At 37.2% G+C, this 11,518-nt stretch overlaps 1 protein-coding gene and 1 pseudogene across 1 annotated transcript; both read left to right on the top strand.

Annotated features, from left to right (window-relative positions):
* Positions 1-4,934, top strand: part of LOC107657591 (apolipoprotein A-IV-like) — a 5,501-nt pseudogene extending 567 nt beyond the window's left edge.
* Positions 4,935-8,583: 3,649 nt separating this feature from the next.
* On the top strand, positions 8,584-9,972 carry LOC107657612 (apolipoprotein A-I-like). The gene is made up of 4 exons (XM_016445762.1): positions 8,584-8,663; positions 8,766-8,821; positions 8,954-9,104; positions 9,197-9,972. Exons 2-4 carry the CDS (start codon positions 8,782-8,784, stop codon positions 9,771-9,773), a joined length of 768 nt encoding a protein of 255 aa, XP_016301248.1. The 5' UTR covers positions 8,584-8,663; positions 8,766-8,781; the 3' UTR covers positions 9,774-9,972.
* The last annotated feature ends 1,546 nt before the right edge of the window (positions 9,973-11,518 follow it).

Below are 11,518 nucleotides of genomic sequence, written 5' to 3' on the forward strand. Positions count from 1 at the left end.
GCCGGAGCGACGAGACAAAAACATTAAAACCCATTACAAACGAGGCATTTGTTGCATCCAGTGGGGACAAAATTACGCATTATAATGACTTATACTATCTTTTTGCGCGTTGCGTTGCATCGCGCCGCATAAACATAAAATCATGTCTGCATTTGTGATCAGAGAAATGACAAACAACAAGGGGCTGGACTCCGCTTCGTCCACGGTGAAAGCTGATTCGGCGATCCACAGGGCGAAGTTGATGTATTTCCTCAGCGTCCAGCACGAATCAGCTCCAGTCATGACGAAGCAGATATCGTCCTCTTTTGGAAGGCCAACCAAAGTAGTTTCGCTTTCACAATGAAACACACAGCGCCTTCACGACATGGCGGCGGCGGCAACAACAATACTACAGCGAGAATAAAAGTTACGCCTTCTTTCTTTGTGTGAACATTTGGGCGGCGTTATGCAGATCTTCCCACATCGTGACGTAGACATGTGGGGGTGTGTTAGAAAGAGCCGTTTTAGGTAGGCGTGGTTGACTCTTAACTTTTATAAAGAATATCTCTTTGGATTTGAGACTTTAGTCTTTACTTTACAGATCTTCTTTATGCACCAAGAGCTTGTATCACTCCAAATAGAAAGGAAAAATTTAAATAGTATCATATGACCCCTTTAAAACACGTTTAATTTAGACTTGTGTGTAGATGCTTGAAAATAGTTTTGTAGATAAATATTATGCACACATATTATGCCTATGTATGAATTCCTTGACGGAAACATACAGGAAGTCTTTCTACATTGTAGAATATAAAAAATATAAAATTACATATACAAATTATAAAAATACTGTTAAAAATATGATATTTCAATGTTGCATGACTTTATCTCCTTTAATAAAATGACTAAATGACTTTTACATTTTCTGATATGCTGTATTCCCAGGTTGGCAAGCCAATTTATCTAATGCAGAGAATCCAAATCCTCATCTTGAATATTTAATAAATGCATTCTGGAACTATATTGCCCAAGCAGCACATCCCACTGATAAAACATCCCATCTGAACTGGGACATAAAGTCAAGTAAGTACAATTTACCACCATTATTATTCTTAGCATAATTAATTAGTAATATTTTCTGTTACCAGACATAAACTACCTTTCCCCTCTACACTAGACTAACACAGACTCCTCCATCTGAAGAACAGATGACCAAAATCACCAAGGAGGCTGAAGTGTTGAGGGAACGTTTGGAAAAGGACCTGAACACCATAAGAGACAAACTGGAGCCCTATGCTGACAACCTCAAGAGCCAGATCCAGCAGAGAGTGGAGGAGCTCAGGACGGCCATGGCTCCATATGCTGACTCCCTGGATTCTGAGACCCTGAAGGCCACTCTGCTCCAGAAGAGTGAGGAGCTGAGAGGAAACCTGGAGCAGAGCGTGAAGGAGCTGCAGGCTCAGCTGGAGCCCTACACTGCTGAGATCAAGGATAATGTGGACCAATATCTGCAGGAAATGCAAAAGACTTTTGTTGCATCACCTGAAGATCTCCAGGCCCATATTTAATATGAATTACACTGGAGTTCTCTTTCATATTTCTATATTGCATTGTGATGTTTCTTGTTTTTTTTCTTGTTATTGCAACAATAAAACATCTGCAATCTATTATCATTTGTCACTGATATGTAGAAGACTGCATGCCCAATTTAGGGGAAAAAAAAAAACAAAAAACAAAAACAAACATGAGATTAATAACTCCTTGCTCACACTGTTGATTATGCTATGCGATGAGGACCTTAGTGGCCATCTTGCATTGTATAAGTGTGCAAAAATATTACAAAAAAATACATCTCTACATCTGGAATTTTATAGGTTTTATTAAGTTTTCTTGAGATCCTTTAATAATTTAGACTCAACTGTTTCATTTTAGTGTGATTTTTCTCTTTAGGCTTGATTTGTGTATTCATCTCCCATGATAAATGTTTTGCTTCTATGCAGGAATTGATAATAACATCAATAATTTAAATAAATAAATAAATAAATAAATAAATAAATAAAAGGAATACCAACCCTTATGGCATCACTAGCAGTGACAGTGCTCTCTAGTGGTGAATAATACAGTTTCGTATTATTGTATTCAGTGTAGCCTATGCTTTATTTCCTGTCAGCTTTTTGTTTTTCATTTTGGCAAATTATATCTTAACCAAGTTATTTTTTCTTCTTCGTAATATATTTTGATCTTGTTGGCTCATTAAAAACAAATATTGAGAAACATCCTCTCCGGACTTCACTTTTGGCCACTATGTAGTTTATTATAGGTCTAGTGCAATTGGAGGAAGTTTATGATAAAATTGCATAGTTTAACCAGATAAATATTAAATATTTCAGCCCTGTTACTGAGGTCATGACAATTCCATGGGATACTTACAGGATCAGTCTCGGGAGTCTATACTATTTATATATTATTTAATAAATGGCAAATTATTATCATTGCTAATAAAAGTTATCTCCTAGATTTAAGGCTAAAGGACAAGTGTAAAGCTAAAGCCAGCAGAAACAGAAACAAGGTTTTGAGTGATGTGTCAGATCTTATCAGGGCGTGCAAAACATCTTTTATCATTTGCTGTTTTATTAGGTCAAATGTTCAAACTTGGGGCCTAAGTACCTAAGATGGACTTTAAATAATAAGATTGTTCAGGATGAATCCTTTTGGGATTTAAGATTTTTATCAAATTTCTATTCAATTATAGGTTAGATATATTTTTATATGTACATTTCTTGTTTGCTTTTAGGCAGTGGGGAATTCTATTTTAAGTTATTATAAGTATTTTAATGACACTTGTCATGTTAAGTGCTAACTCTATTAATAATTTACACATACTTATTTTTACCCATTAAAAATTCCATCAAGAAATTCATTACTGCTTTCAAAGACAAAGTTCCAATCTTATCATTATCTGCACTGAATTTGAGAGTCTGTGGTGGTTGAAGGTACAGTTAGGACGTTATGATGTGGAGTAGTGACAGCAAGGCACTACCCACTGGACTTTGGGTTTCCACTACAGCAATCACCTTCAAAGACTTCTTTTGTCACTAACAGAACTACCGAACTACCCATGAACTTCAAAGTTAGACATATTTGATCTCTGTTTTCCTCTATTTAATCATCCTACCATGCCCTACACTAATGCAAAAAAGTAAAACATTTGATAAAGTCTCATTAATTACAGTATGCAATGTCCTTTACATTTGCAAATTCTCTTTTTTTCTGTGTAAAGGTGGATATTTATTTAGTAAAAAAAAGGAGAAAAATGTGATACATGTTCACATCTTCTTATATTCTTGTTTGTAAGTTTACAGATTCCACATTTATTTTAATGATGAATAAAATATTATTTATTAGCAGAATGGTGTTTTTTCTTGAAAGATATATGTGAGACACATCCATATTAGCAAAACAAACAAATTCCTGATAAGAAAAAAAGAAATTAAACAAACTTTTGTTTTTTGAGTAGGCACTGACAACTGTGTCCTAAATTAAACACAACATTAAACATACTACTTGACAACTGTTTTTAATAAAAAAATTCATAGTCTTCTTCTAATCTAAATAATAAATTGACCCTCAAAAATGTAAACAGGAAGAAATTCTTCCAAAATACCATAATTGTTGTGATGCAACATCAAACAAAGGCTGCCCTATATTCGTTCTTAAGTGACCATTGCATTTAGCTACGCAGAGAACGTGAGGATCTGTTGAGACAAAAAGTCCCAATCAGGAAATTTTGTTATGAAGTAATCATGACAGTCAGGCACTACCCACTGGACTTTGGGTTTCCATTGCGACAATCATTTCTCTGTGGTATATAAATGGAGAAATGCAGCCACTATCGTCACAATACCACTTCAGACTGGACAGCGTGAATTTAAACACACTGACAGGTAATTATTAGAAGGGCCAAAACAATTATTTTAATATATTTGTATAGTATTATTATTATGATTATTTTATATTTAAATGTATTATTATTATTATTATTATTATTATTATTATTATATGTATTATTATATTTTGTATTTATATAATTTTAATCAATATACTCTGACTGAGATCTATTTTTCTTACAGGCCAAACCTGGAAATTATGAAGATTTTTCTGGTCATTGCATTGGTGGTGTGTACAGGTTAGACATATTACAAAAACAGATTGATCAAATATTATCACAGTGTTATTGAAAATATCTTGTTTTTAAATGTATTATATGCACACTATTCATATTATATGTTCTTGTGGATGGCAGAAAATATGCCATGCATTAAGCTGACATAAATATTTTTTTGTAAGGCATAATAATAAAACATTATATTACTTGAACATATATCTGCAGGTTGCCAAGCCAACCTATTCTATGCAGATGAGCCTAAGCCACAGCTGCAGCAACTGACTGATGCATTCAGGAGCTATTTTGAATGAGCCAAGATTAGAACTTCCCAACTGGGGCAAGAAATCAAGTAAGTCAAGAAAATGTACATGCGGGAAACTGTAGTGGCCTAATAACTTCCTTCAGCATTTCTAATGCCATGAAATGACAATGATAGACTAACAGAAAATGTTGATATGGCCAGCCAGTACACCACAAACCTGAAGGAACAGATGGATCCTCTGGCTAAATATCTGATGACCAAAATCACCAAAGGTGTTGACATGCTGAGGGAGCGTATAGAGGAGGAAGTGAACACTGTGAGGTGTGCACTGAAGCCCTACATTGAATATGTCACCAGTCTATTTGAGAAGGGTGTGGATTACATAAGAGAATCCCTGGATTTTGAGGACCTGAAGGCCACTGTGCTCCAGAAGAGTGAGGAGCTGAGAGAGAGCCTGGAGCAGGGCGTGAAGGAGCTGCAGGCTAAGCTGGATTTATACATAATGAATTTATGCAAAAGAGACACTGATGAATGTCACTTTTACTTACAGACTAAAACTGAACACCATGAAGGTTATTGTGGTGCTTGCACTTGCTGTATTTACTGGTAAAAAATCTGAGAAAATTAAAATATGAAATTTTTAAATATTTCTGGTTTGACAATTTTGCAGAGCATAATAATACAATTTGATCATTCAGGTTGCCAGGCCAACCTATTCTATGCTGATGAGCCCAAGCCACAGCTGGAGCAGCTGACAGATGCTTTCTGGAGCTAGGGCGTGAAGGAGCTGCAGGCTAAGCTGGAGCCCCCTACCTGAGGGAAACACTGGATCCCTAAACCATTGAGCTAGCCCTACCAAGACCACCTAAATATTCTGATAATTTGATTTGTTTTATCATTAACATGACTGTTTTTCTATGAAATAACATTTTGATTCCAAAATCAAAGATAGAACGGTCATGCTTTTCATCCAACACAAAGCACTCAAACAGGCCAAAATGTACAGGTTTCCTCTAAAAAAATGTCACTGACGTTCTGTCAACAAGAACAAGAAGGCAAATATATATATATGTGTAAAACATCTAAATATTGTAATATAGCCTTTGAATTTATTTTTGAATCATCTACATTGACAATTGCATTCATTATCCTTTAATTTTCCATATAAATGGAGTTATCAAAAATTTTATTTGTTTTAGAAAGTAATGACAATATGTTTTTAAAAGAGCTTTTAATTTTCCTTATGAAACACTATTGTTTTAACACAATGTCTTTGCTAAACTGTAGAAGATGAATATGACATGACATTAGACACTTCCACTAATAAACTTGATATATTTAGTAAAACTGTCAGGGTTGTGCCTGGTAGCTTTGTCTGTGTTGTCTTTGTTTAAATGTTTCTTTTTTTTTTATCTTGTGCCTGAAAACTTTGCTTTGTCTTTGTTTGTGTCTGCCATGTATTCCTTTGGCCCTCCTTGTTTCCCTTGGTCATACCATCTTGTTTAGCCCTTGTCTTGTTCTCGTTTCTCTAATTGTGCTCACCTGGCCATGTGTACTTTCCTCCCTCTATATTGTGCTGTTTTTTCCTCTTGTGCTTGCTGGTTCATCTTGTGTCATATAGACACAGTTACTGGCTTGCTGCTCTATATTCCAGGCTTGCTCTGTTACTTGCTGTGATTGTGTATCCTTGTTGTAGATTTTGCTCTTGGTTTCTCTTCTTTGTTTTTGGTATTTATCTTCAGTTATCTTATATTTACTTGTAATATCTTCTTTAGTTGTTCATCAGTCTTGTTTCTAGTCTTGTATTCTCATTATTGCTACGATTTTATACTTTGGTTATTTATAAGTCTAAACTTAAAGATATTTCATTTACTTTTTTAAATTAAATGTTCCCTTTTTTTTTACATCATGCTGTTTCTCCTTGTGTTGTGCTGAGTAGTGTTGCTTTGTGGTCTTGAGTTGTGTCTTGTTTGGTCCTGTTGTGTGTTTGTGCTGTATGTTCCCTCCAGTCCTGCTCTACCAGCCTGAGACTCCCTGCCTGTTGGTTCCCCAAGCCGGTCTGCCAACCAAACTTGGTGCTGAGAACCTAATCTCTGATACTGGCCTGCATTGAGTACCTTTACTCTGATTGCACGCTCTGCTGTTCTCTGCTCTGGTCTTCTTCCCATCCTTCCACCCGGTTTGGCCAACAACTGAGACTGTTGTCCAGACTGTCTACCTCTTAGGGCATAGTTATCTTCCTGCTGGTTGGAGCGGTCTCAAGATTGTCTACCCCTGTGCTTTGTGAACTTGTGTGTTTTCAATAAATATTTGATTCACTCACTCTGCATTTGATGTCCCTTCCTGCTGATCCTGACATTACGAACTAGCCATCACAGTACCCAGAAATATGAATATCTGAGTGGTTCCTCACTAAAGCTAAGCAGGCCAGAGCCTGGTCAGTACACTGGTGGGAGACCATTTGTGAAAATGTAGCTTGCTGCTGCAGCTAGTTTTAGTCCAGCCAGCAGGGGGTGATCATTCCCTGGCTTGAATGGGTGCAAAAGTCCTAGTGTAATGACGCGGACTTTAGACTGTGAAAAGGAGCATCCTGCAGATGAGGCATTAAACTGGTCTCCTGACATTCTGTTGTCATGAATTCCCCACCTCAGTTTCGAATTTGACTTTGTTTTCTTTTTGAAGCTGGTAGCACATTCTGATGACTGGCAGGCCGTTGTGAAAAACTAGCTTGCTGCTGGAGCTAGTTTTAGTCCGGCCAGCAGGGGGTGCTCATTCCCTGACTTGTATGGGTGCAAAAGTCTTAGTATAATGAATCGGACTTCAGAATGTAAAACGAAGCAACCTTCCGATAAAGCGTTAGACCGGCACCTGTAAAAAAGAGCGTCGTTCAGATGAGGCATTAAACTGGCCTCCTGACATTCTGTTGTCATTAATTCTCCACCGTAATCATGAATTTGACCTCATTGTTTAAGCTGGTAGCGCATCCTGATGGCCGCATTGAGCTAGTCAGGATGCGCTACCCCTCTATTAGAGCAGCTTTATTAAGGTGCAGGCTATGAACGCAGCTGTGGCATGCAGTAGGCAGAGATTGGTTCCTCCTGCAGCTGCTCAAGAAATTAATAATCTAAAAACATACAACTTTTACTGTTACAGTTTCAATGGTAAATTATACATATTCAACCTATAGCTTACATATATTTTTTGTCTTCTGAGTTTACAAGAATTATTGCTTATTTTCCTTCCATTAATTGTTTTAGTGAACAAACACAATTTCTCTAATCAGCTCTTTATTCTGTTCCACATCAAACTAATATAAAGTCTTTCATTTTAGCCAAAGAAGGAATGATCCTTTACTAAACTAACGTAAAGAGTATCCCTGAAAATCAACTCTAATTCTTGTCAAAATGACAGTTAACTTCACCATGATAATGAAGTGTCTCACTACGTTTGTGCTCCCTTTTGCCTAAAAAATGTAAGTTACTTAAAAAAAAAAAAAAAAGCATTTTTAAAATGTTATGAAGGTCAGACATTCATCAGCAGTAGTAGTTTGGTTCTAGGTCAAACAGCTGCCCTTATCTCTAGAGGTGCGGCAGACATGAGTAACCTGGACTGAGTGTTACGTGCATGATCCCTGACTGTGATGATAAATCCTTTTAAGAATCATTAGTGTCAAACCTTATCAGGACGTGAACAAAGTCTGGTGTCATTTGTTGCTGTTATTAGTTCAAAGGTTCAAAACCAGTTTCTGTCTGGTTTCATAGATTAAGTGCCTTAGATCAACAGTTTCATAAAGGGCAGTATTCAAAATGTCTTTACATTAAAAGTTAAAAGGAGATTGTCTGTTCTTGAATCCCCTGTAATTATTTAAACACACACAAACACAATTATGAGTTCATAGAAACACTTTAGAAACATAATTTCTTTATTTCTATCACATTGAAGAAAACTCTTTTAATTAAGAGAATTTACTAAATAGTCTTATGTGTTAATCTAAAACAATATTTATATTGGTATTTAGTTGTATGGTTTATTGTCCAAGAGTTATCATAGTCTGTATTGAATTCAGGAATCTTTGGTGATAATAGGTACAGTCAGGACGTTATGATGTGGAGTAGTGACAGCAAGGCACTACCCACTGGACTTTGGGTTTCCACTACAGCAATCACCTCCCCACACTATATAAATACAGATGTGAAACAGCCAAATTCACACTTGTTCTTCAGACAGGACAGCGTCAATTAAAACACACTGACACAGGTAAGAAGACAGCCTTACTTTTTAGTCAGTTCAAACCCCAGCACGTTATACATAATGAATTTATGTAAAAGAGACACTGATAAATCTGTCTTTCACTTACAGGCTAAAACTGAACACCATGAAGGTTCTTGTGGTGCTTGCACTTGCTGTATTTACAGGTATAAAAGAAAAAAAAAAACTAGAAAATTAAAATGCAAAATTGAGATCTTATTAAAAATCTTTCTGGCTTGGTAAATTTTCAGAGTGTACTAACAATACAATTTGATCATTCTGAAATGCTCGATCAACAGGTTGCCAGGCCAACCTATTCTATGCTGATGAGCCCAAGCCACAGCTGGAGCAGCTGACAGATGCTTTCTGGAGCTATGTAGCCAAGGCAACACAAACCGCAGAGGAAACCGTCAAGATGATCAGGTCTTCCCAACTGGGACAGGAAGTCAAGTACGTCAAGAGCATTTACCTGCAGACCACAATTATTTATAATATTACTTGTGCCCTGAGATGAAACTCAAATGTTCTTCTTCATATCGCAGTACTAGGCTCACCCAGAGTGCCGATATGGCCAGCGAATATGCTGTCACCCTCAAGAAACAGATGGATCCTCTGGCTGAAGAGCTGATGACCAAAATCACCAAGGAGGCTGAAGTGTTGAGGGAGCGTCTGGGCCAGGACTTGATCAACGTAAGAGACAAACTGGAGCCCTATGCTGACAACCTCAAGAGCCAGATCCAGCAGAGAGTGGAGGAGCTCAGGACGGCCATGGCTCCATATGCTGACTCCCTGGATTCTGAGACCCTGAAGGCCACTCTGCTCCAGAAGAGTGAGGAGCTGAGAGGAAACCTGGAGCAGAGCGTGAAGGAGCTGCAGGCTCAGCTGGAGCCCTACACTGCTGAGATCAAGGAGAAAGTGGACCAGCATCTGCAGGAGTTTCAGAAGACCGTGACCCCCCTGACTGAGGACCTCCAGACCCAGATCAGAGAGAAAGCCCAGATGGTCCAGCAGAGTCTCACACCCTATGCCGAAGACCTCAAGGAAAAGCTGGACCCCTACGCACAGGACCTGCAGGCCCAGCTCACCTCCCTGTACGAGTCCTTCGCCAAGAGAAATTAGATGCCACCAACAGACTTTTGCCAACTGCTGCTAATGTAATTAGATGTTAGATTCAGTTCAATGTGAAAGTATGTTCGTCACTGTCTGTGGTTAACACTAACAACTGCAGCTGACCTTACAGTGACCTGATGGAAGTATTTATTCTCAGCCATGTAACAAAACACAATGGTCTAATTAAATATGTGCATCTACATTTACACAATGATTTTATGTAATGTTTGAAACGTTTTAATTTAAAGTAAATAAATGTTTTTCTCAAATGAAATTAGTCTAAAATGTTTCTTTCCTGGTTATAGGGTTGAAGTTCTAAGACCCAGTTATTTTTACTCTAGAATTCTCATTTTTAAATATCTAAGGAATGTTAAAGACATCAAATCAATGCTGACACCCTCCCTGTTTACAGATATGCTACATTTAGCATAAATTCCAATTTATTTTAATTAGTTTTACATACAAAGCAACAAAAATCTTCATGAGTATTTCATTAGTTAAAAATTAGGGGAGACTGGGGACAATTGTACAGGGGAGTGATGACACTTAATCTGCACATACTCAGTAGGATTCTCACGCTGCCTGTGAAAAAGAGCACAATCATTTCACCTCAGCAGAAGTTTTTAACAAAATACTGATTTTGAGGTATGAAAGTTACTTTTTGGATGTACAGTATTTTTCTTCTGCTGTCTAAAGTTTAGATGACTGCGAATTTAAACTTACATACATTTTATCTGTAGGTTATTGATAAAAAAAATAACATTAACAACCTATGCTAATATAGGTGTGGCTAGGCTGCAACATCTTACATGTATAGTCTGTCTCCTGTGTTTCATCGTGTTCTTGGTTCAGTCCCTGTAACCTAGTTCTCCCCAGTCTGTTTAATTAGTCGTGTAATTCACCTGTGCCCTGTTTTATCACATATCTCATCTAGCGCCCTCATTTGTTCAAGTGTATATATACTCCCTGTGTCTCTCAGTTCTTTGTCCAATCTCGTCTAGGTGTAACGTCAATGTTAGTGGTTGTATTTGCCTTTGTCCCGTGTTTCCCTCCTGTGGATTTATTAAAGACTGCATTTTGGAATTCTTCTTTGTCGTGCACTCCTTACCAATCTCATTACGTGGCTAAAGACTCATCAGCCGATTAATTTATTTGAGTAAAATATATTAAAATAATATATTAAAATTATATATTCTGATTCTGATTGGCTGGCAGGTATGCATTAAAACTGTTTAATGCACAGGTAGTTACAAGTCAGTTTAATCACCGTTCTATATTAATATGCTGCTTTAATTGATGCACACACACACACACACACACACACACACACACACACAAACACCACAATCGCATCATATGACCCCTTTAATAAAATAACATAGATACTAGATCGCTACATTATCTTCCTCAGCAACGAGGTAAAATCGAAGTAACTAAACAGCTTCATTGTTTGTAGAGAGAGATGCACAGACGCAGGTAATTCACACACACAACTGTCATCTCTCTCGATCCATAATTCATTCAAATAAATGTGGTCTTTCCGCACTATTTCATCTCTGTATCTGATTTGAAGCGGCAGAATGCTAGAGCTAACGAGCCTTAACTGACGAAAATAACCGTCATTTTTACCCTTCCAGTTAACAGCTTTAAAGAGCAGGTCATATGAGTTTTCGAAAAATATCTCAATATTACTGTTTTACTGAAATAGTTCTGATAATTCGCTGTGAACCCACTATTTCCTAAGAATGTGTTGA

This window comes from Sinocyclocheilus anshuiensis, unplaced genomic scaffold (genome assembly GCF_001515605.1).
Source record: "Sinocyclocheilus anshuiensis isolate Anshui unplaced genomic scaffold, SAMN03320099.WGS_v1.1 scaffold43, whole genome shotgun sequence".
NCBI classification, from domain to species: Eukaryota; Metazoa; Chordata; class Actinopteri; order Cypriniformes; family Cyprinidae; genus Sinocyclocheilus; species Sinocyclocheilus anshuiensis.